The 27,150-nt window shown below is 44.3% G+C and overlaps 1 protein-coding gene across 1 annotated transcript in view; it reads left to right on the plus strand.

The window, feature by feature from the left end:
- The window catches only part of LOC129844150 (lethal(2) giant larvae protein homolog 1-like), a gene marked incomplete at its 5' end in the record, with an annotated part of 121,869 nt that overhangs the window by 31,848 nt on the left and 62,871 nt on the right, over positions 1–27,150 (plus strand). The window contains 4 exons of the mRNA XM_055912559.1: positions 7,919–8,073; positions 9,539–9,756; positions 11,214–11,281; positions 13,095–13,269. Of these exons, the coding sequence (XP_055768534.1) occupies positions 7,919–8,073; positions 9,539–9,756; positions 11,214–11,281; positions 13,095–13,269 (616 nt within the window). The remainder of the gene's footprint in view (positions 1–7,918; positions 8,074–9,538; positions 9,757–11,213; positions 11,282–13,094; positions 13,270–27,150) is intronic.

A 27,150-nucleotide genomic window follows, 5' to 3' on the forward strand; every position in this document is an offset into this window, starting at 1 on the left:
CTACTATCACTAGGATCCATTCTGGTAACACTATCAGTATCTACTATCACTAGGATCCATTCTGGTAACACTATCAGTATCTACTATCACTAGGATCCATTCTGGTAACATTATCAGTATCTACTATCACTAGGATCCATTCTGGTAACACTATCAGTATCTACTATCACTAGGGTTGATCCATTCTGGTAACACTATCAGTATCTACTATCACTAGGGTTGATCCATTCTGGTAACACTATCAGTATCTACTATCACTAGGATCCATTCTGGTAACACTATCAGTATCTACTATCACTAGGATCCATTCTGGTAACACTATCAGTATCTACTATCACCAGGGTCCATTCTGGTAACACTATCAGTATCTACTATCACTAGGATCTATTCTGGTAACACTATCAGTATCTACTATCACTAGGATCCATTCTGGTAACACTATCAGTATCTACTATCACTAGGGTCCATTCTGGTAACACTATCAGTATCTACTATCACTAGGAACCATTCTGGTAACACTATCACTATCTACTATCACTAGGATCCATTCTGGTAACACTATCACTATCTACTATCACTAGGGTTGATCCATTCTGGTAACACTATCAGGATCTACTATCACTAGGATCCATTCTGGTAACACTATCACTATCTACTATCACTAGGATCCATTCTGGTAACACTATCAGTATCTACTATCACTATCTGGTAACACTATCAGGATCTACTATCACTAGGATCCATTCTGGTAACACTATCACTATCTACTATCACTAGGATCCATTCTGGTAACACTATCAGTATCTACTATCACTAGGGTTGATCCATTCTGGTAACACTATCAGGATCTACTATCACTAGGATCCATTCTGGTAACACTATCAGTATCTACTATCACTAGGATCCATTCTGGTAACACTATCAGTATCTACTATCACTAGGATCCATTCTGGTAACACTATCAGTATCTACTATCACTAGGATCCATTCTGGTAACACTATCAGTATCTACTATCACTAGGATCCATTCTGGTAACACTATCAGTATCTACTATCACTAGGATCCATTCTGGTAACACTATCAGGATCTACTATCACTAGGATCCATTCTGGTAACACTATCAGTATCTACTATCACTAGGATCCATTCTGGTAACACTATCAGTATCTACTATCACTAGGATCCATTCTGGTAACACTATCAGTATCTACTATCACTAGGGTTGATCCATTCTGGTAACACTATCAGTATCTACTATCACTAGGATCCATTCTGGTAACACTATCAGTATCTACTATCACTAGGATCCATTCTGGTAACACTATCAGTATCTACTATCACTAGGATCCATTCTGGTAACACTATCAGTATCTACTATCACTAGGATCCATTCTGGTAACACTATCAGTATCTACTATCACTAGGATCCATTCTGGTAACACTATCAGTATCTACTATCACTAGGATCCATTCTGGTAACACTATCAGTATCTACTATCACTAGGGTTGATCCATTCTGGTAACACTATCAGTATCTACTATCACTAGGATCCATTCTGGTAACACTATCAGTATCTACTATCACCAGGGTCCATTCTGGTAACACTATCAGTATCTAATATCACTAGGATCCATTCTGGTAACACTATCAGTATCTACTATCACTAGGATCCATTCTGGTAACACTATCAGTATCTACTATCACTAGGATCCATTCTGGTAACACTATCACTATCTACTATCACTAGGATCCATTCTGGTAACACTATCAGTATCTACTATCACTAGGATCCATTCTGGTAACACTATCAGTATCTACTATCACTAGGGTTGATCCATTCTGGTAACACTATCAGTATCTACTATCACTAGGATCCATTCTGGTAACACTATCAGTATCTACTATCACTAGGATCCATTCTGGTAACACTATCAGTATCTACTATCACTAGGATCCATTCTGGTAACACTATCAGTATCTACTATCACTAGGATCCATTCTGGTAACACTATCAGTATCTACTATCACTAGGATCCATTCTGGTAACACTATCAGTATCTACTATCACTAGGATCCATTCTGGTAACACTATCAGTATCTACTATCACTAGGATCCATTCTGGTAACACTATCAGTATCTACTATCACTAGGATCCATTCTGGTAACACTATCAGTATCTACTATCACTAGGATCCATTCTGGTAACATTATCAGTATCTACTATCACTAGGATCCATTCTGGTAACACTATCAGTATCTACTATCACTAGGATCCATTCTGGTAACACTATCAGTATCTACTATCACTAGGATCCATTCTGGTAACACTATCAGTATCTACTATCACTAGGGTTGATCCATTCTGGTAACACTATCAGTATCTACTATCACTAGGGTTGATCCATTCTGGTAACACTATCAGTATCTACTATCACTAGGATCCATTCTGGTAACACTATCAGTATCTACTATCACCAGGGTCCATTCTGGTAACACTATCAGTATCTACTATCACTAGGATCTATTCTGGTAACACTATCAGTATCTACTATCACTAGGATTCATTCTGGTAACACTATCAGTATCTACTATCACTAGGGTCCATTCTGGTAACACTATCAGTATCTACTATCACTAGGATCCATTCTGGTAACACTATCAGTATCTACTATCACTAGGGTTGATCCATTCTGGTAACACTATCAGTATCTACTATCACTAGGATCCATTCTGGTAACACTATCAGTATCTACTATCACTAGGATCCATTCTGGTAACACTCACTATCTACTATCACTAGGATCCATTCTGGTAACACTATCAGTATCTACTATCACTAGGGTTGATCCATTCTGGTAACACTATCAGTATCTACTATCACTAGGATCCATTCTGGTAACACTATCAGTATCTACTATCACTAGGATCCATTCTGGTAACACTATCAGTATCTACTATCACTAGGATCCATTCTGGTAACACTATCAGTATCTACTATCACTAGGATCCATTCTGGTAACACTATCAGTATCTACTATCACTAGGATCCATTCTGGTAACACTATCAGTATCTACTATCACTAGGGTTGATCCATTCTGGTAACACTATCAGTATCTACTATCACTAGGGTTGATCCATTCTGGTAACACTATCAGTATCTACTATCACTAGGATCCATTCTGGTAACACTATCAGTATCTACTATCACCAGGGTCCATTCTGGTAACACTATCAGTATCTACTATCACTAGGATCCATTCTGGTAACACTATCAGTATCTACTATCACTAGGATCCATTCTGGTAACACTATCACTATCTACTATCACTAGGATCCATTCTGGTAACACTATCACTATCTACTATCACTAGGATCCATTCTGGTAACACTATCAGTATCTACTATCACTAGGATCCATTCTGGTAACACTATCAGTATCTACTATCACTAGGATCCATTCTGGTAACACTATCAGTATCTACTATCACTAGGATCCATTCTGGTAACACTATCAGTATCTAATATCACTAGGATCCATTCTGGTAACACTATCAGTATCTACTATCACTAGGATCCATTCTGGTAACACTATCAGTATCTACTATCACTAGGATCCATTCTGGTAACACTATCAGTATCTACTATCACTAGGATCCATTCTGGTAACACTATCAGTATCTACTATCACTAGGATCCATTCTGGTAACACTATCAGTATCTACTATCACTAGGATCCATTCTGGTAACACTATCAGTATCTACTATCACTAGGATCCATTCTGGTAACACTATCAGTATCTACTATCACTAGGATCCATTCTGGTAACACTATCAGTATCTACTATCACTAGGATCCATTCTGGTAACACTATCAGTATCTACTATCACTAGGATCCATTCTGGTAACACTATCAGTATCTACTATCACTAGGATCCATTCTGGTAACACTATCAGTATCTACTATCACTAGGGTTGATCCATTCTGGTAACACTATCAGTATCTACTATCACTAGGGTTGATCCATTCTGGTAACACTATCAGTATCTACTATCACCAGGATCCATTCTGGTAACACTATCAGTATCTACTATCACCAGGGTCCATTCTGGTAACACTATCAGTATCTACTATCACTAGGATCTATTCTGGTAACACTATCAGTATCTACTATCACTAGGATCCATTCTGGTAACACTATCAGTATCTACTATCACTAGGGTCCATTCTGGTAACACTATCAGTATCTACTATCACTAGGGTCCATTCTGGTAACACTATCAGTATCTACTATCACTAGGGTTGATCCATTCTGGTAACACTATCAGTATCTACTATCACTAGGGTTGATCCATTCTGGTAACACTATCAGTATCTACTATCACTAGGATCCATTCTGGTAACACTATCAGTATCTACTATCACTAGGATCCATTCTGGTAACACTATCAGTATCTACTATCACTAGGATCCATTCTGGTAACACTATCAGTATCTACTATCACTAGGATCCATTCTGGTAACACTATCAGTATCTACTATCACTAGGATCCATTCTGGTAACACTATCAGTATCTACTATCACTAGGATCCATTCTGGTAACACTATCAGTATCTACTATCACTAGGATCCATTCTGGTAACACTATCAGTATCTACTATCACTAGGATCCATTCTGGTAACACTATCAGTATCTACTATCACTAGGATCCATTCTGGTAACACTATCAGTATCTACTATCACTAGGATCCATTCGGGTAACACTATCAGTATCTACTATCACTAGGATCCATTCTGGTAACACTATCAGTATCTACTATCACTAGGATCCATTCTGGTAACACTATCGGTATCTACTATCGCTAGGATCCATTCTGGTAACACTATCGGTATCTACTATCGCTAGGATCCATTCTGGTAACACTATCGGTATCTACTATCGCTAGGATCCATTCTGGTAACACTATCGGTATCTACTATCGCTAGGATCCATTCTGGTAACACTATCGGTATCTACTATCGCTAGGATCCATTCTGGTAACACTATCGGTATCTACTATCACTAGGATCCATTCTGGTAACACTATCAGTATCTACTATCACTAGGATCCATTCTGGTAACACTATCAGTATCTACTATCACTAGGATCCATTCTGGTAACACTATCAGTATCTACTATCACTAGGATCCATTCTGGTAACACTATCAGTATCTACTATCACTAGGATCCATTCTGGTAACACTATCAGTATCTACTATCACTAGGATCCATTCTGGTAACACTATCAGTATCTACTATCACTAGGGTTGATCCATTCTGGTAACACTATCAGTATCTACTATCACCAGGATCCATTCTGGTAACACTATCAGTATCTACTATCACCAGGATCCATTCTGGTAACACTATCAGTATCTACTATCACTAGGATCTATTCTGGTAACACTATCAGTATCTACTATCACTAGGATCCATTCTGGTAACACTATCAGTATCTACTATCACTAGGGTCCATTCTGGTAACACTATCAGTATCTACTATCACTAGGGTCCATTCTGGTAACACTATCAGTATCTACTATCACTAGGGTCCATTCTGGTAACACTATCAGTATCTACTATCACTAGGATCCATTCTGGTAACACTATCAGTATCTACTATCACTAGGATCCATTCTGGTAACACTATCAGTATCTACTATCACTAGGGTCCATTCTGGTAACACTATCAGTATCTACTATCACTAGGATCCATTCTGGTAACTCTATCAGTATCTACTATCACTAGGATCCATTCTGGTAACACTATCAGTATCTACTATCACTAGGATCCATTCTGGTAACACTATCAGTATCTACTATCACTAGGATCCATTCTGGTAACACTATCAGTATCTACTATCACTAGGATCCATTCTGGTAACACTATCAGTATCTACTATCACTAGGATCCATTCTGGTAACACTATCAGTATCTACTATCACTAGGATCCATTCTGGTAACACTATCAGTATCTACTATCACTAGGATCCATTCTGGTAACACTATCAGTATCTACTATCACCAGGGTCCATTCTGGTAACACTATCAGTATCTACTATCACTAGGATCCATTCTGGTAACACTATCAGTATCTACTATCACTAGGATCCATTCTGGTAACACTATCAGTAACAGCTATCACCGTTACAGCTGTTAGATAGTAGCTAGATAGATAGCTGGTACACTAACACAGCTGTCTATAACCCCTAGCTATCACTGTTACAGCTGTTTATCACCGTTACAGCTGTTAGTGTAACAAACATCTCTCTCTCACTATCTCTCTCTCTCTCTGTCCCTCTCTCTCACTGTCCCTCTCTCTCACTGTCCCTCTCTCTCTCACTGTCCCTCTCTCTCTCACTGTCCCTCTTTCTCTCACTGTCCCTCTTTCTCTCACTGTCCCTCTTTCTCTCACTGTCCCCCTCTCTCTCACTGCCCCTCTCTCTCACTGTCCCCCTCTCTCACTGTCCCCCTCTCTCACTGTCCCCCTCTCTCACTGTCCCTCTTTCTCTCACTGTCCCTCTTTCTCTCACTGTCCCTCTTTCTCTCACTGTCCCTCTTTCTCTCACTGTCCCTCTTTCTCTCACTGTCCCTCTTTCTCTCACTGTCCCTCTTTCTCTCACTGTCCCTCTTTCTCTCACTGTCCCTCTTTCTCTCACTGCCCCTCTTTCTCTCACTGCCCCTCTTTCTCACTGTCCCTCTTTCTCTCACTGTCCCTCTTTCTCTCACTGTCCCCCTCTTTCTCTCACTGTCCCCCTCTTTCTCTCACTGTCCCCCTCTTTCTCTCACTGTCCCCCTCTCTCTCACTGCCCCTCTCTCCCACTGTCCCCCTCTCTCACTGTCCCCCTCTCTCACTGTCCCCCTCTCTCACTGTCCCCCTCTCTCTCACTGCCCCTCTCTCCCACTGTCCCCCTCTCTCACTGTCCCCCTCTCTCTCACTGCCCCTCTCTCCCACTGTCCCCCTCTCTCACTGTCCCTCTTTCTCTCACTGTCCCTCTTTCTCTCACTGTCCCTCTTTCTCTCACTGTCCCTCTTTCTCTCACTGTCCCTCTTTCTCTCACTGTCCCTCTTTCTCTCACTGTCCCTCTTTCTCTCACTGTCCCTCTTTCTCTCACTGTCCCTCTTTCTCTCACTGTCCCTCTTTCTCTCACTGTCCCTCTTTCTCTCACTGTCCCTCTTTCTCTCACTGTCCCTCTTTCTCTCACTGTCCCTCTTTCTCTCACTGTCCCTCTTTCTCTCACTGTCCCTCTTTCTCTCACTGTCCCTCTTTCTCTCACTGTCCCTCTTTCTCTCACTGTCCCTCTTTCTCTCACTGTCCCTCTCTCTCACTGTCCCTCTCTCTCTCACTGTCCCTCTTTCTCTCACTGTCCCTCTTTCTCTCACTGTCCCTCTTTCTCTCACTGTCCCTCTTTCTCTCACTGTCCCCCTCTCTCTCACTGTCCCCCTCTCTCTCACTGCCCCTCTCTCTCACTGCCCCTCTTTCTCTCACTGTCCCTCTTTCTCTCACTGTCCCTCTTTCTCTCACTGTCCCTCTTTCTCTCACTGTCCCTCTTTCTCTCACTGTCCCCCTCTCTCTCACTGTCCCCCTCTCTCTCACTGTCCCCCTCTCTCTCACTGTCCCCCTCTCTCTCACTGTCCCCCTCTCTCTCACTGTCCCCCTCTCTCACTGTCCCCCTCTCTCACTGTCCCTCTTTCTCTCACTGTCCCTCTTTCTCTCACTGTCCCTCTTTCTCTCACTGTCCCTCTTTCTCTCACTGTCCCTCTTTCTCTCACTGTCCCTCTTTCTCTCACTGTCCCCCTCTTTCTCTCACTGTCCCCCTCTTTCTCTCACTGTCCCCCTATCTCTCTGTCTGTCTCTGTCTCTCATGTAGGTGTCCAGTAGTCCTCTACAGTGGAGGAATGCCCAGAGCCAGTTATGGAGACCGTCACTGTGTGACCATCCAACAGGACAAACAACACGTCACTCTGGACTTCACCTCCAGAGTTGTAGACTTCTTCACGGTCCACACCACTGACCCGGAGCACGGTGAGAGAGAGAGACTCACTTATCCAGAGTTATAGACTTCTTCACGGTCCACACCACTGACCCGGAGCACGGTGAGAGAGAGAGAGACTCACGGGCACAATTAGGGTTAAGTGACTTGCTCAAAGGCACATCCACCGATTCATTTTTTTCTCCCCACCTAGTCTGCTCTGGGATTGTCCCAGCGCTCCTCGTCGCTAGGCTACCTGACCCCCCCCCCCCCCAGCGCTCCTCGTCGCTAGGCTACCTGACCCCCCCCCCCAAGCGCTCCTCGTCGCTAGGCTACCTGACCCCCCCCCCAGCGCTCCTCGTCGCTAGGCTACCTGACCCCCCCCCAGCGCTCCTCGTCGCTAGGCTACCTGACCCCCCCCCCCCCCCAGCGCTCCTCGTCGCTAGGCTACCTGACCCCCCCCCAGCGCTCCTCGTCGCTAGGCTACCTGACCCCCCCCAGCGCTCCTCGTCGCTAGGCTACCTGACCCCCCCCAGCGCTCCTCGTCGCTAGGCTACCTGACCCCCGCCCCAGCGCTCCTCGTCGCTAGGCTACCTGACCCCCCCCCCCCCCAGCGCTCCTCGTCGCTAGGCTACCTGACCCCCCCCCCCCCCCCCCCAGCGCTCCTCGTCGCTAGGCTACCTGACCCCCCCCCCCCCAGCGCTCCTTGTCACTAGGCTACCTGATCCCCCCCCCCAGCGCTCCTCGTCGCTAGGCTACCTGACACCCCCCCCCCCCCCCCCCCAGCGCTCCTCGTCGCTAGGCTACCTGACCCCCCCCCCCCCCAGGCCTCCTCGTTGCTAGGCTACCTGACCCCCCCCCCCCCCCTCCCCCCCTGTATTAATAATGTGTATTTACTCTCCCAGTCTATGATGATGCTATAGCCCTAGTGGTTTTACTGGAGGAGGAGCTGGTTGTGATAGACCTCCTGACCACCAGGTGGCCCTCTGTGCCCCCTCCCCTACCTGGACCCCCCTACCTGGACCCCCCCCCCCCCTGTATTAATAATGTGTATTTCCTCTCCCAGTCTATGATGATGCTACAGCCCTAGTGGTTTTACTGGAGGAGGAGCTGGTTGTGATAGACCTCCTGACCACCGGGTGGCCCTCTGTGCCCCCTCCCCTACCTGGACCCCACCCCCACCCCCCCCCCCCCCTGTATTAATAATGTGTATTTCCTCTCCCAGTCTATGATGATGCTACAGCCCTAGTGGTTTTACTGGAGGGGGAGCTGGTTGTGATAGACCTCCTGACCACCAGGTGGCCCTCTGTCCCTCCTCCCCTACCTGGACCCCCCCCCCCCTGTATTAATAATGTGTATTTCCTCTCCCAGTCTATGATGATGCTACAGCCCTAGTGGTTTTACTGGAGGAGGAGCTGGTTGTGATAGACCTCCTGACCACCAGGTGGCCCTCTGTCCCCCCTCCCCTACCTGGACCCCCCCCCCCCCTGTATTAATAATGTGTATTTCCTCTCCCAGTCTATGATGATCCTACAGCCCTAGTGGTTTTACTGGAGGAGGAGCTGGTTGTGATAGACCTCCTGACCACCGGGTGGCCCTCTGTCCCCCCTCCCTACCTGGCTCCGCTCCACTCCTCCGCCATCACCACTTCCTGTCACCTGGACAACGTCCCCGCCAAGCTCTGGGACCGCCTGGCCGCCGCCGGGAAAAGCCAGGGCAGTCAACACGCACACGGGGTGAGACACGCACACGGGGTGAGACACGCACACGGGGTGAGACACGCACACGGGGTGAGACATTGTACACGCACACGTCCCTGTCACACACACACACACACACACACACACACACACACACACACACACACACATGTTCTCACCCACCCCAACCAGTGTCTTATTCATTAGTCACCAAATGGAAGAAAACAGATGGAAACGGTGAAGGGACTCCCTGAACTTGTCCAATGAGAAACGCTTGTTTTACGTTGCAAAATGTTTTGTTACTGTGTGCACTAATGAATATGGCCTAGGTGTATCTGTATTCCCAGTGAGAAATGATATATTTTCAACCAGGTTTGCTCACTGGGTTATTAGCAAGTCCTTCTTAGCTTAGCAGCAGTTTAGCCTGGATTAGCGCTGTTAGCTTAGCAACATGTTAGCGTTGTTAGCTTAACAGCGGGTTAGTCTGTATTAGCATTGTCAGCTTAGCAGCAGGTTAGCCTGTATTAGCGTTGTTAGCTTAGCAGCAGGTTAGTCTGTATTAGCATTGTTAGCTTAGCAGCAGGTTAGTCTGTATTAGCATTGTTAGCTTAGCAGCAGGTTAACCTGTATTAGCATTGTTAGCTTAGCAGCAGGTTAACCTGTATTAGCGTTGTTAGCTTAGCAGCATGTTAGCCTGTATTAGCGTTGTTAGCTTAGCAGCAGGTTAGCCTGTATTAGCATTGTTAGCTTAGCTGCAGATGTCCACAGTTAAAAGCTTTGCAGCCAGTACCATCTGTCGGTGTCGTATATCATACCAGCCTGCTTACGTGTGGCAGTGCCAGGGAGGGTTGGAGTTGGCACTAGAACAGAGGGGTCAGAGGGGACAGGTCGTCAGAGGGGACAGGTCGTCAGAGGGGGCAGGTCGTCAGAGGGGGCAGGTCGTCAGAGGGGGCAGGTCGTCAGAGGGGGCCAGGTCGTCAGAGGGGGCCAGGTCGTCAGAGGGGGCCAGGTCGTCAGAGGGGGCCAGGTCGTCAGAGGGGGCCAGGTCGTCAGAGGGGGCCAGGTCGTCAGAGGGGGCCAGGTCGTCAGAGGGGGCCAGGTCGTCAGAGGGGGCCAGGTCGTCAGAGGGGGCCAGGTCGTCAGAGGGGGCCAGGTCGTCAGAGGGGGCCAGGTCGTCAGAGGGGGCCAGGTCGTCAGAGGGGGCCAGGTCGTCAGAGGGGGCCAGGTCGTCAGAGGGGGCCAGGTCGTCAGAGGGGGCCAGGTCGTCAGAGAAACAGACGTTCACAGCTGTATGAATGAGGCCTTACTTCTCAAATGAGTCTCTCTGCTGCAATGTGTCAGTCATCTAACCTAAAGGGGATGTGTGTATCAGTCATCTAACCTAAAGGGGGATGTGTGTGTGTCTGTGTCTGTGTCTGTGTCTGTGTCTGTGTCTGTGTGTGTGTGTGTGTGTGTGTGTGTCTGTGTGTGTGTGTGTGTTTGTGTGTGTTTAGAGTTGGCCGATATGTGGAGGGAAGAATCTAGCGCCCCCGCCCAAACAACAGGAGATGCTGCTGACGGGGTAAACACACACACACACACACACACACACAGACACACACACACACACACACACACACACAGACACACACACACACAGACACACACACATACACACACACACACACACACACACACAGACACACACACACACACACACACACACACAGACACACACACACACAGACACACACACACACACACACACACACACACACACACACACACACACACACACACACACACACACACACACACACACACACAGACACACACACAGACACACACACACACACACACACACACACAGACACACACACACACACACACACACACAGACACAGAGACACACACACACACACACACACACACAGAGACACACACACACACACAGACACACACACACACACACACACACACACACAGACACACACACACACACACACACACACACACACACACACAGACACAGACACAGACACACACAGACACAGACACACACACACAGACACACACACACAGACACACACACACAGACACACACACACACACACACACACACACACACACACACACACACACACACACACACACAGACACACACAGACACACACACACAGACACACACACACAGACACACACACACAGACACACACACACACAGACACACACACACACAGACACACACACACACAGACACACACACACACACACACACACACACAGACACACACAGACACACACACACAGACACACACACACACAGACACACACACACACAGACACACACACACACACACACACACATACATACATACACACACACACACACACACACACACACACACACACACACACACACACACACGGTCTTATGTAGTCTTCCTACTGTCTCCACTATGTTAGAAGAGGTGTGTACAGTTGAAGTCGGAAGTTTACACACACTGAGGTTGGAGTCATTAAAACTCGTTTTTCAACCACTCCACACATTTCTTGTTAACAAACTATAGTTTTGGCAAGTCGTTTTGGACATCTACTTTGTGCATGACACAAGTCATTTTTCCAACAATTGTTTACAGATTATTTCACTTATAATTCACTGTATCACAATTCCAGTGGGTCAGAAGTTTACATAAACTACAGTTGACTGTGCCTTTAAACAGCTTGGAAAATGACAGAAAATTATATCATGGCTTTAGAAGCTTCTGATTGGCTAATTGACATCATTTGAGTCAATTGGAGGTGTACCTGTGGATCTATTTCAAGGCCTTCCTTCAAACTCAGTGCCTCTTTGCTTGACATCATGGGAAAATCAAAAGAAATCAGCCAAGACCTCAGAAAACTAATTGTAGACCTCCACAAGTCTGGTTCATCCTTGGGAGCAATTTCCAAACGCCTGAAGGTACCACGTTCATCTGTACAAACAATAGTACGCAAGTATAAACACCATGGGACCACGCAGCCGTCATACCGCTCAGGAAGGAGACGCGTTCTGTCTCCTAGAGATGAACGTACTTTGGTGCAAAAAGAGCAAATCAATCGCAGAACAACAGCAAAGGACCTTGTGAAGATGCTGGAGGAAACAGGTACCAAAGTATCTATATCCACAGTAAAACGAGTCCTATATCGACACAACCTGAAAGGCCGCTCAGCAACGAATAATTGTGAAAAACTGAGTTTATATGTATTTGGCTAAGGTGTATGTAAACTTCCGACTTCAGCTGTATCTCCTGTCTCAACTATGTTAAGAGGTGTGTGTGTGTGTGTGTGTGTGTGTGTGTGTGTGTGTGTGTGTGTGTGTGTGTGTGTGTGTGTGTGTGTGTGTGTGTGTGCAGTCATGAGGACGGTACAGTGCGGTTCTGGGATGTGTCCGCTGTTGCCATGACTCCTCTCTACAAGCTCAGCACGGCTAACGTCTTCCATACCGACTGTGACCCTAACGACGACCCCCTGGACCCTAACGACGACCCCGAAGCACTGCAAGAGGAGGAGTGGCCTCCCTTCAGGAAGGTCAGAACACACACACTCAGACATTTCTTATAAATTTGCAAACATTTCTAAACCCCTGTTTTCACTTTGTCGTCATGGGGTATCGAATAGTCGTTATGGGAGTATTTTGTCGTCATGGGGTGTCTAGTAGTCGTCATGGGGTATCTAGTAGTCGTCATGGGGTATTTAGTAGTCGTCATGGGGTATTTAGTAGTCGTCATGGGGTATCTAGTAGTCGTCATGGGGTATCTAGTAGCCGTCATGGGGTATCTAGTAGTCGTCATGGGGTATCTAGTAGTCGTCATGGGGTATCTAGTAGTCGTCATGGGGTATCTAGTAGTCGTCAGGGGGTATCTAGTAGTCGTTATGGGAGTATTATGTCGTCATGGGGTATCTAGTAGTCGTCATGGGGTATCTAGTAGCCGTCATGGGGTATCTAGTAGTCGTCATGGGGTATCTAGTAGTCGTTATGGGAGTATTATGTCATAATGGGGTATCTAGTAGTCGTTATGGGAGTATTATGTCGTCATGGGGTATCTAGTAGTCGTTATGGGAGTATTTTGTCGTCATGGGGTATCTAGTAGTCGTTATGGGAGTATTATGTCATAATGGGGTATCTAGTAGTCGTCATGGGGTATCTAGTAGTCGTCATGGGGTATCTAGTAGTCGTTATGGGAGTATTATGTCGTCATGGGGTATCTAGTAGTCGTCATGGGGTATCTAGTAGTCGTTATGGGAGTATTATGTCATAATGGGGTATCTAGTAGTCGTTATGGGAGTATTATGTCGTCATGGGGTATCTAGTAGTCGTTATGGGAGTATTATGTCGTCATGGGGTATCTAGTAGTCGTTATGGGAGTATTTTGTCGTCATGGGGTATCTAGTAGTCGTTATGGGAGTATTTTGTCGTCATGGGGTATCTAGTAGTCGTTATGGGAGTATTATGTCGTCATGGGGTATCTAGTAGTCGTTATGGGAGTATTATGTCGTCATGGGGTATCTAGTAGTCGTTATGGGAGTATTATGTCGTCATGGGGTATCTAGTAGTCGTTATGGGAGTATTATGTCGTCATGGGGTATCTAGTAGTCGTTATTGGAGTATTTTGTCGTCATGGGGTATCTAGTAGTCGTTATGGGAGTATTTTGTCGTCATGGGGTATCTAGTAGTCGTTATGGGAGTATTATGTCGTCATGGGGTATCTAGTAGTCGTTATGGGAGTATTATGTCGTCATGGGGTATCTAGTAGTCGTTATGGGAGTATTATGTCGTCATGGGGTATCTAGTAGTCGTTATGGGAGTATTATGTCGTCATGGGGTATCTAGTAGTCGTTATGGGAGTATTATGTGTTGTCTGGTGTCTTGTTTACTGAATGTTAAATACAGCAGCCAATAGGACTCCAGCTCTTGTTAAATACAGCAGCCAATAGGACTCCAGCTCTCGTTTTGGGGTATCGTTTTGGGGTGTCGTTTTGGGGTATCGTTTTGGGGTGTCGTTTTGGGGTATCGTTTTGGGGTATCGTTTTGGGGTGTCGTTTTGGGGTATCGTTTTGGGGTGTCGTTTTGGGGTGTCGTTTTGGGGTGTCGTTTTGGGGTGTCGTTTTGGGGTGTCGTTTTGGGGTGTCGTCATGGGCTATTTTACTGCTTACTCTCTGACATGTTTTGGTATACGAATATGTGGAGTGAAGTGCTAATATTTAGTCAGATGTTGATTATTAATTTTTATCTTGAGGTGCTCGGCTGTCTTCAGTCCGCCATTGTTCCACAAGCTCTTGTTTACTGACTGTTAAATACAGCAGCCAATAGAACTCCAGCTCTTGTTAAATACAGCAGCCAATAGGACTCCAGCTCTTGTTTACTGACTGTTAAATACAGCAGCCAATAGGACTCCAGCTCTTGTTAAATACAGCAGCCAATAGGACTCCAGCTCTTGTTAAATACAGCAGCCAATAGGACTCCAGCTCTTGTTTACTGAATGTTAAATACAGCAGCCAATAGGACTCCAGCTCTTGTTAAATACAGCAGCCAATAGGACTCCAGCTCTTGTTAAATACAGCAGCCAATAGGACTCCAGCTCTTGTTAAATACAGCAGCCAATAGGACTCCAGCTCTTGTTAAATACAGCAGCCAATAGGACTCCAGCTCTTGTTAAATACAGCAGCCAATAGGACTCCAGCTCTTGTTTACTGACTGTTAAATACAGCAGCCAATAGGACTCCAGCTCTTGTTAAATACAGCAGCCAATAGGACTCCAGCTCTTGTTAAATACAGCAGCCAATAGGACTCCAGCTCTTGTTTACTGAATGTTAAATACAGCAGCCAATAGAACTCCAGCTCTTGTTAAATACAGCAGCCAATAGGACTCCAGCTCTTGTTAAATACAGCAGCCAATAGGACTCCAGCTCTTGTTAAATACAGCAGCCAATAGAACTCCAGCTCTTGTTAAATACAGCAGCCAATAGGACTCCAGCTCTTGTTAAATACAGCAGCCAATAGGACTCCAGCTCTTGTTTACTGAATGTTAAATACAGCAGCCAATAGGACTCCAGCTCTTGTTTACTGAATGTTAAATACAGCAGCCAATAGGACTCCAGCTCTTGTTTACTGAATGTTAAATACAGCAGCCAATAGGACTCCAGCTCTTGTTTACTGAATGTTAAATACAGCAGCCAATAGGACTCCAGCTCTTGTTTACTGACTGTTAAATACAGCAGCCAATAGGACTCCAGCTCTTGTTAAATACAGCAGCCAATAGGACTCCAGCTCTTGTTAAATACAGCAGCCAATAGGACTCCAGCTCTTGTTTACTGAATGTTAAATACAGCAGCCAATAGGACTCCAGCTCTTGTTAAATACAGCAGCCAATAGGACTCCAGCTCTTGTTAAATACAGCAGCCAATAGGACTCCAGCTCTTGTTAAATACAGCAGCCAATAGGACTCCAGCTCTTGTTAAATACAGCAGCCAATAGGACTCCAGCTCTTGTTAAATACAGCAGCCAATAGGACTCCAGCTCTTGTTTACTGAATGTTAAATACAGCAGCCAATAGGACTCCAGCTCTTGTTTACTGACTGTTAAATACAGCAGCCAATAGGACTCCAGCTCTTGTTAAATACAGCAGCTAATAGGACTCCAGCTCTTGTTAAATACAGCAGCCAATAGAACTCCAGCTCTTGTTTACTGAATGTTAAATACAGCAGCCAATAGAACTCCAGCTCTTGTTAAATACAGCAGCCAATAGGACTCCAGCTCTTGTTAAATACAGCAGCCAATAGAACTCCAGCTCTTGTTAAATACAGCAGCCAATAGGACTCCAGCTCTTGTTAAATACAGCAGCCAATAGGACTCCAGCTCTTGTTTACTGAATGTTAAATACAGCAGCCAATAGGACTCCAGCTCTTGTTTACTGACTGTTAAATACAGCAGCCAATAGAACTCCAGCTCTTGTTTACTGAATGTTAAATACAGCAGCCAATAGGACTCCAGCTCTTGTTTACTGAATGTTAAATACAGCAGCCAATAGGACTCCAGCTCTTGTTTACTGAATGTTAAATACAGCAGCCAATAGGACTCCAGCTCTTGTTTACTGACTGTTAAATACAGCAGCCAATAGGACTCCAGCTCTTGTTAAATACAGCAGCCAATAGGACTCCAGCTCTTGTTAAATACAGCAGCCAATAGGACTCCAGCTCTTGTTTACTGAATGTTAAATACAGCAGCCAATAGGACTCCAGCTCTTGTTAAATACAGCAGCCAATAGAACTCCAGCTCTTGTTTACTGAATGTTAAATACAGCAGCCAATAGGACTCCAGCTCTTGTTTACTGAATGTTAAATACAGCAGCCAATAGGACTCCAGCTCTTGTTAAATACAGCAGCCAATAGGACTCCAGCTCTCGTTTTGGGGTGTCGTTTTGGGGTGTCGTTTTGGGGTATCGTTTTGGGGTATCGTTTTGGGGTATCGTTTTGGGGTATCGTTTTGGGGTGTCGTTTTGGGGTGTCGTTTTGGGGTGTCGTTTTGGGGTGTCGTTTTGGGGTGTCGTTTTGGGGTGTCGTTTTGGGGTGTCGTTTTGGGGTGTCGTTTTGGGGTGTCGTCATGGGCTATTTTACTGCTTACTCTCTGACATGTTTTGGTATACGAATATGTGGAGTGAAGTGCTAATATTTAGTCAGATGTTGATTATTAATTTTTATCTTGAGGTGCTCGGCTGTCTTCAGTCCGCCATTGTTCCACAAGCTCTTGTTTACTGACTGTTAAATACAGCAGCCAATAGGACTCCAGCTCTTGTTAAATACAGCAGCCAATAGGACTCCAGCTCTTGTTTACTGAATGTTAAATACAGCAGCCAATAGGACTCCAGCTCTTGTTAAATATAGCAGCCAATAGGACTCCAGCTCTTGTTAAATACAGCAGCCAATAGAACTCCAGCTCTTGTTTACTGAATGTTAAATACAGCAGCCAATAGGACTCCAGCTCTTGTTAAATACAGCAGCCAATAGAACTCCAGCTCTTGTTAAATACAGCAGCCAATAGGACTCCAGCTCTTGTTAAATACAGCAGCCAATAGAACTCCAGCTCTTGTTTACTGACTGTTAAATACAGCAGCCAATAGAACTCCAGCTCTTGTTAAATACAGCAGCCAATAGGACTCCAGCTCTTGTTAAATACAGCAGCCAATAGGACTCCAGCTCTTGTTAAATACAGCAGCCAATAGGACTCCAGCTCTTGTTAAATACAGCAGCCAATAGGACTCCAGCTCTTGTTAAATACAGCAGCCAATAGGACTCCAGCTCTTGTTTACTGAATGTTAAATACAGCAGCCAATAGGACTCCAGCTCTTGTTAAATACAGCAGCCAATAGGACTCCAGCTCTTGTTAAATACAGCAGCCAATAGGACTCCAGCTCTTGTTTACTGAATGTTAAATACAGCAGCCAATAGGACTCCAGCTCTTGTTAAATACAGCAGCCAATAGGACTCCAGCTCTTGTTAAATACAGCAGCCAATAGGACTCCAGCTCTTGTTAAATACAGCAGCCAATAGGACTCCAGCTCTTGTTAAATACAGCAGCCAATAGGACTCCAGCTCTTGTTAAATACAGCAGCCAATAGGACTCCAGCTCTTGTTTACTGAATGTTAAATACAGCAGCCAATAGGACTCCAGCTCTTGTTTACTGAATGTTAAATACAGCAGCCAATAGGACTCCAGCTCTTGTTTACTGACTGTTAAATACAGCAGCCAATAGAACTCCAGCTCTTGTTAAATACAGCAGCCAATAGGACTCCAGCTCTTGTTTACTGAATGTTAAATACAGCAGCCAATAGAACTCCAGCTCTTGTTTACTGACTGTTAAATACAGCAGCCAATAGGACTCCAGCTCTTGTTAAATACAGCAGCCAATAGGACTCCAGCTCTTGTTTACTGAATGTTAAATACAGCAGCCAATAGAACTCCAGCTCTTGTTTACTGAATGTTAAATACAGCAGCCAATAGGACTCCAGCTCTTGTTAAATACAGCAGCCAATAGGACTCCAGCTCTTGTTAAATACAGCAGCCAATAGGACTCCAGCTCTTGTTAAATACAGCAGCCAATAGGACTCCAGCTCAGGTTAAATACAGCAGCCAATAGAACTCCAGCTCTTGTTTACTGAATGTTAAATACAGCAGCCAATAGGACTCCAGCTCTTGTTTACTGAATGTTAAATACAGCAGCCAATAGGACTCCAGCTCTTGTTTACTGAATGTGAAATACAGCAGCCAATAGGACTCCAGCTCTTGTTAAATACAGCAGCCAATAGGACTCCAGCTCTTGTTTACTGAATGTTAAATACAGCAGCCAATAGGACTCCAGCTCTTGTTTACTGAATGTTAAATACAGCAGCCAATAGGACTCCAGCTCTTGTTTACTGACTGTTAAATACAGCAGCCAATAGAACTCCAGCTCTTGTTAAATACAGCAGCCAATAGGACTCCAGCTCTTTTTAAATACAGCAGCCAATAGGACTCCAGCTCTTGTTAAATACAGCAGCCAATAGGACTCCAGCTCTTGTTTACTGAATGTTAAATATAGCAGCCAATAGAACTCCAGCTCTTGTTTACTGAATGTTAAATACAGCAGCCAATAGGACTCCAGCTCTTGTTTACTGAATGTTAAATACAGCAGCCAATAGGACTCCAGCTCTTGTTTACTGAATGTTAAATATAGCAGCCAATAGAACTCCAGCTCTTGTTTACTGAATGTTAAATACAGCAGCCAATAGGACTCCAGCTCTTGTTTACTGACTGTTAAATACAGCAGCCAATAGGACTCCAGCTCTTGTTTACTGAATGTTAAATACAGCAGCCAATAGGACTCCAGCTCTTGTTAAATACAGCAGCCAATAGGACTCCAGCTCTTGTTAAATACAGCAGCCAATAGGACTCCAGCTCTTGTTAAATACAGCAGCCAATAGGACTCCAGCTCTTGTTAAATACAGCAGCCAATAGGACTCCAGCTCTTGTTAAATACAGCAGCCAATAGGACTCCAGCTCTTGTTAAATACAGCAGCCAATAGGACTCCAGCTCTTGTTAAATACAGCAGCCAATAGGACTCCAGCTCTTGTTTACTGAATGTGAAATACAGCAGCCAATAGGACTCCAGCTCTTGTTAAATACAGCAGCCAATAGGACTCCAGCTCTTGTTTACTGAATGTTAAATACAGCAGCCAATAGGACTCCAGCTCTTGTTAAATACAGCAGCCAATAGAACTCCAGCTCTTGTTAAATACAGCAGCCAATAGGACTCCAGCTCTTGTTAAATACAGCAGCCAATAGGACTCCAGCTCTTGTTTACTGAATGTTAAATACAGCAGCCAATCGAACTCCAGCTCTTGTTAAATACAGCAGCCAATAGGACTCCAGCTCTTGTTTACTGAATGTTAAATACAGCAGCCAATAGGACTCCAGCTCTTGTTTACTGAATGTTAAATACAGCAGCCAATAGGACTCCAGCTCTTGTTTACTGAATGTTAAATACAGCAGCCAATAGGACTCCAGCTCTTGTTAAATACAGCAGCCAATAGGACTCCAGCTCTTGTTAAATACAGCAGCCAATAGGACTCCAGCTCTTGTTAAATACAGCAGCCAATAGGACTCCAGCTCTTGTTAAATACAGCAGCCAATAGAACTCCAGCTCTTGTTTACTGAATGTTAAATACAGCAGCCAATAGGACTCCAGCTCTTGTTAAATACAGCAGCCAATAGGACTCCAGCTCTTGTTAAATACAGCAGCCAATAGGACTCCAGCTCTTGTTAAATACAGCAGCCAATAGGACTCCAGCTCTTGTTAAATACAGCAGCCAATAGGACTCCAGCTCTTGTTTACTGACTGTTAAATACAGCAGCCAATAGGACTCCAGCTCTTGTTAAATACAGCAGCCAATAGGACTCCAGCTCTTGTTTACTGAATGTGAAATACAGCAGCCAATAGGACTCCAGCTCTTGTTAAATACAGCAGCCAATAGGACTCCAGCTCTTGTTTACTGAATGTTAAATACAGCAGCCAATAGAACTCCAGCTCTTGTTAAATACAGCAGCCAATAGGACTCCAGCTCTTGTTAAATACAGCAGCCAATAGGACTCCAGCTCTTGTTTACTGAATGTGAAATACAGCAGCCAATAGGACTCCAGCTCTTGTTTACTGAATGTTAAATACAGCAGCCAATAGGACTCCAGCTCTTGTTTACTGAATGTTAAATACAGCAGCCAATAGGACTCCAGCTCTTGTTAAATACAGCAGCCAATAGGACTCCAGCTCTTGTTAAATACAGCAGCCAATAGGACTCCAGCTCTTGTTAAATACAGCAGCCAATAGGACTCCAGCTCTTGTTTACTGAATGTTAAATACAGCAGCCAATAGGACTCCAGCTCTTGTTTACTGAATGTTAAATACAGCAGCCAATAGGACTCCAGCTCTTGTTAAATACAGCAGCCAATAGGACTCCAGCTCTTGTTAAATACAGCAGCCAATAGGACTCCAGCTCTTGTTAAATACAGCAGCCAATAGGACTCCAGCTCTTGTTAAATACAGCAGCCAATAGGACTCCAGCTCTTGTTTACTGAATGTTAAATACAGCAGCCAATAGAACTCCAGCTCTTGTTTACTGAATGTTAAATACAGCAGCCAATAGGACTCCAGCTCTTGTTTACTGAATGTTAAATACAGCAGCCAATAGGACTCCAGCTCTTGTTTACTGAATGTGAAATACAGCAGCCAATAGGACTCCAGCTCTTGTTAAATACAGCAGCCAATAGGACTCCAGCTCTTGTTTACTGAATGTTAAATACAGCAGCCAATAGGACTCCAGCTCTTGTTTACTGAATGTTAAATACAGCAGCCAATAGGACTCCAGCTCTTGTTTACTGACTGTTAAATACAGCAGCCAATAGAACTCCAGCTCTTGTTAAATACAGCAGCCAATAGGACTCCAGCTCTTTTTAAATACAGCAGCCAATAGGACTCCAGCTCTTGTTAAATACAGCAGCCAATAGGACTCCAGCTCTTGTTTACTGAATGTTAAATATAGCAGCCAATAGAACTCCAGCTCTTGTTTACTGAATGTTAAATACAGCAGCCAATAGGACTCCAGCTCTTGTTTACTGAATGTTAAATATAGCAGCCAATAGAACTCCAGCTCTTGTTTACTGAATGTTAAATACAGCAGCCAATAGGACTCCAGCTCTTGTTTACTGAATGTTAAATATAGCAGCCAATAGAACTCCAGCTCTTGTTTACTGAATGTTAAATACAGCAGCCAATAGGACTCCAGCTCTTGTTTACTGACTGTTAAATACAGCAGCCAATAGGACTCCAGCTCTTGTTTACTGAATGTTAAATACAGCAGCCAATAGGACTCCAGCTCTTGTTAAATACAGCAGCCAATAGGACTCCAGCTCTTGTTAAATACAGCAGCCAATAGGACTCCAGCTCTTGTTAAATACAGCAGCCAATAGGACTCCAGCTCTTGTTAAATACAGCAGCCAATAGGACTCCAGCTCTTGTTAAATACAGCAGCCAATAGGACTCCAGCTCTTGTTAAATACAGCAGCCAATAGGACTCCAGCTCTTGTTAAATACAGCAGCCAATAGGACTCCAGCTCTTGTTTACTGAATGTGAAATACAGCAGCCAATAGGACTCCAGCTCTTGTTAAATACAGCAGCCAATAGGACTCCAGCTCTTGTTTACTGAATGTTAAATACAGCAGCCAATAGGACTCCAGCTCTTGTTAAATACAGCAGCCAATAGAACTCCAGCTCTTGTTAAATACAGCAGCCAATAGGACTCCAGCTCTTGTTAAATACAGCAGCCAATAGGACTCCAGCTCTTGTTTACTGAATGTTAAATACAGCAGCCAATCGAACTCCAGCTCTTGTTAAATACAGCAGCCAATAGGACTCCAGCTCTTGTTTACTGAATGTTAAATACAGCAGCCAATAGGACTCCAGCTCTTGTTTACTGAATGTTAAATACAGCAGCCAATAGGACTCCAGCTCTTGTTTACTGAATGTTAAATACAGCAGCCAATAGGACTCCAGCTCTTGTTAAATACAGCAGCCAATAGGACTCCAGCTCTTGTTAAATACAGCAGCCAATAGGACTCCAGCTCTTGTTAAATACAGCAGCCAATAGGACTCCAGCTCTTGTTAAATACAGCAGCCAATAGAACTCCAGCTCTTGTTTACTGAATGTTAAATACAGCAGCCAATAGGACTCCAGCTCTTGTTAAATACAGCAGCCAATAGGACTCCAGCTCTTGTTAAATACAGCAGCCAATAGGACTCCAGCTCTTGTTAAATACAGCAGCCAATAGGACTCCAGCTCTTGTTAAATACAGCAGCCAATAGGACTCCAGCTCTTGTTTACTGACTGTTAAATACAGCAGCCAATAGGACTCCAGCTCTTGTTAAATACAGCAGCCAATAGGACTCCAGCTCTTGTTTACTGAATGTGAAATACAGCAGCCAATAGGACTCCAGCTCTTGTTAAATACAGCAGCCAATAGGACTCCAGCTCTTGTTTACTGAATGTTAAATACAGCAGCCAATAGAACTCCAGCTCTTGTTAAATACAGCAGCCAATAGGACTCCAGCTCTTGTTAAATACAGCAGCCAATAGGACTCCAGCTCTTGTTAAATATAGCAGCCAATAGGACTCCAGCTCTTGTTAAATACAGCAGCCAATAGGACTCCAGCTCTTGTTTACTGAATGTGAAATACAGCAGCCAATAGGACTCCAGCTCTTGTTTACTGAATGTTAAATACAGCAGCCAATAGGACTCCAGCTCTTGTTTACTGAATGTTAAATACAGCAGCCAATAGGACTCCAGCTCTTGTTAAATACAGCAGCCAATAGGACTCCAGCTCTTGTTAAATACAGCAGCCAATAGGACTCCAGCTCTTGTTAAATACAGCAGCCAATAGGACTCCAGCTCTTGTTTACTGAATGTTAAATACAGCAGCCAATAGGACTCCAGCTCTTGTTTACTGAATGTTAAATACAGCAGCCAATAGGACTCCAGCTCTTGTTAAATACAGCAGCCAATAGGACTCCAGCTCTTGTTAAATACAGCAGCCAATAGGACTCCAGCTCTTGTTAAATACAGCAGCCAATAGGACTCCAGCTCTTGTTAAATACAGCAGCCAATAGGACTCCAGCTCTTGTTTACTGAATGTTAAATACAGCAGCCAATAGGACTCCAGCTCTTGTTTACTGAATGTTAAATACAGCAGCCAATAGGACTCCAGCTCTTGTTAAATACAGCAGCCAATAGGACTCCAGCTCTTGTTAAATACAGCAGCCAATAGGACTCCAGCTCTTGTTAAATACAGCAGCCAATAGAACTCCAGCTCTTGTTTACTGAATGTTAAATACAGCAGCCAATAGAACTCCAGCTCTTGTTAAATACAGCAGCCAATAGGACTCCAGCTCTTGTTAAATACAGCAGCCAATAGAACTCCAGCTCTTGTTAAATACAGCAGCCAATAGGACTCCAGCTCTTGTTAAATACAGCAGCCAATAGGACTCCAGCTCTTGTTTACTGAATGTTAAATACAGCAGCCAATAGGACTCCAGCTCTTGTTTACTGACTGTTAAATACAGCAGCCAATAGAACTCCAGCTCTTGTTTACTGAATGTTAAATACAGCAGCCAATAGGACTCCAGCTCTTGTTTACTGAATGTTAAATACAGCAGCCAATAGGACTCCAGCTCTTGTTTACTGAATGTTAAATACAGCAGCCAATAGGACTCCAGCTCTTGTTTACTGACTGTTAAATACAGCAGCCAATAGGACTCCAGCTCTTGTTAAATACAGCAGCCAATAGGACTCCAGCTCTTGTTAAATACAGCAGCCAATAGGACTCCAGCTCTTGTTTACTGAATGTTAAATACAGCAGCCAATAGGACTCCAGCTCTTGTTAAATACAGCAGCCAATAGAACTCCAGCTCTTGTTTACTGAATGTTAAATACAGCAGCCAATAGGACTCCAGCTCTTGTTTACTGAATGTTAAATACAGCAGCCAATAGGACTCCAGCTCTTGTTAAATACAGCAGCCAATAGGACTCCAGCTCTCGTTTTGGGGTGTCGTTTTGGGGTGTCGTTTTGGGGTATCGTTTTGGGGTATCGTTTTGGGGTATCGTTTTGGGGTATCGTTTTGGGGTAACGTTTTGGGGTGTCGTTTTGGGGTGTCGTTTTGGGGTGTCGTTTTGGGGTGTCGTTTTGGGGTGTCGTTTTGGGGTGTCGTTTTGGGGTGTCGTTTTGGGGTGTCGTCATGGGCTATTTTACTGCTTACTCTCTGACATGTTTTGGTATACGAATATGTGGAGTGAAGTGCTAATATTTAGTCAGATGTTGATTATTAATTTTTATCTTGAGGTGCTCGGCTGTCTTCAGTCCGCCATTGTTCCACAAGCTCTTGTTTACTGACTGTTAAATACAGCAGCCAATAGGACTCCAGCTCTTGTTAAATACAGCAGCCAATAGGACTCCAGCTCTTGTTTACTGAATGTTAAATACAGCAGCCAATAGGACTCCAGCTCTTGTTAAATATAGCAGCCAATAGGACTCCAGCTCTTGTTAAATACAGCAGCCAATAGAACTCCAGCTCTTGTTTACTGAATGTTAAATACAGCAGCCAATAGGACTCCAGCTCTTGTTAAATACAGCAGCCAATAGAACTCCAGCTCTTGTTAAATACAGCAGCCAATAGGACTCCAGCTCTTGTTAAATACAGCAGCCAATAGAACTCCAGCTCTTGTTTACTGACTGTTAAATACAGCAGCCAATAGAACTCCAGCTCTTGTTAAATACAGCAGCCAATAGGACTCCAGCTCTTGTTAAATACAGCAGCCAATAGGACTCCAGCTCTTGTTAAATACAGCAGCCAATAGGACTCCAGCTCTTGTTAAATACAGCAGCCAATAGGACTCCAGCTCTTGTTAAATACAGCAGCCAATAGGACTCCAGCTCTTGTTTACTGAATGTTAAATACAGCAGCCAATAGGACTCCAGCTCTTGTTAAATACAGCAGCCAATAGGACTCCAGCTCTTGTTAAATACAGCAGCCAATAGGACTCCAGCTCTTGTTTACTGAATGTTAAATACAGCAGCCAATAGGACTCCAGCTCTTGTTAAATACAGCAGCCAATAGGACTCCAGCTCTTGTTAAATACAGCAGCCAATAGGACTCCAGCTCTTGTTAAATACAGCAGCCAATAGGACTCCAGCTCTTGTTAAATACAGCAGCCAATAGGACTCCAGCTCTTGTTAAATACAGCAGCCAATAGGACTCCAGCTCTTGTTTACTGAATGTTAAATACAGCAGCCAATAGGACTCCAGCTCTTGTTTACTGACTGTTAAATACAGCAGCCAATAGAACTCCAGCTCTTGTTAAATACAGCAGCCAATAGGACTCCAGCTCTTGTTTACTGAATGTTAAATACAGCAGCCAATAGAACTCCAGCTCTTGTTTACTGACTGTTAAATACAGCAGCCAATAGGACTCCAGCTCTTGTTAAATACAGCAGCCAATAGGACTCCAGCTCTTGTTTACTGAATGTTAAATACAGCAGCCAATAGAACTCCAGCTCTTGTTTACTGAATGTTAAATACAGCAGCCAATAGGACTCCAGCTCTTGTTAAATACAGCAGCCAATAGGACTCCAGCTCTTGTTAAATACAGCAGCCAATAGGACTCCAGCTCTTGTTAAATACAGCAGCCAATAGGACTCCAGCTCAGGTTAAATACAGCAGCCAATAGAACTCCAGCTCTTGTTTACTGAATGTTAAATACAGCAGCCAATAGGACTCCAGCTCTTGTTTACTGAATGTTAAATACAGCAGCCAATAGGACTCCAGCTCTTGTTTACTGAATGTGAAATACAGCAGCCAATAGGACTCCAGCTCTTGTTAAATACAGCAGCCAATAGGACTCCAGCTCTTGTTTACTGAATGTTAAATACAGCAGCCAATAGGACTCCAGCTCTTGTTTACTGAATGTTAAATACAGCAGCCAATAGGACTCCAGCTCTTGTTTACTGACTGTTAAATACAGCAGCCAATAGGACTCCAGCTCTTGTTTACTGAATGTTAAATACAGCAGCCAATAGGACTCCAGCTCTTGTTTACTGAATGTTAAATATAGCAGCCAATAGAACTCCAGCTCTTGTTAAATACAGCAGCCAATAGGACTCCAGCTCTTTTTAAATACAGCAGCCAATAGGACTCCAGCTCTTGTTAAATACAGCAGCCAATAGGACTCCAGCTCTTGTTTACTGAATGTTAAATATAGCAGCCAATAGAACTCCAGCTCTTGTTTACTGAATGTTAAATACAGCAGCCAATAGGACTCCAGCTCTTGTTT

The sequence above is a fragment of the Salvelinus fontinalis genome, unplaced genomic scaffold (genome assembly GCF_029448725.1).
Source record: "Salvelinus fontinalis isolate EN_2023a unplaced genomic scaffold, ASM2944872v1 scaffold_0182, whole genome shotgun sequence".
Lineage (NCBI taxonomy): Eukaryota > Metazoa > Chordata > Actinopteri > Salmoniformes > Salmonidae > Salvelinus > Salvelinus fontinalis.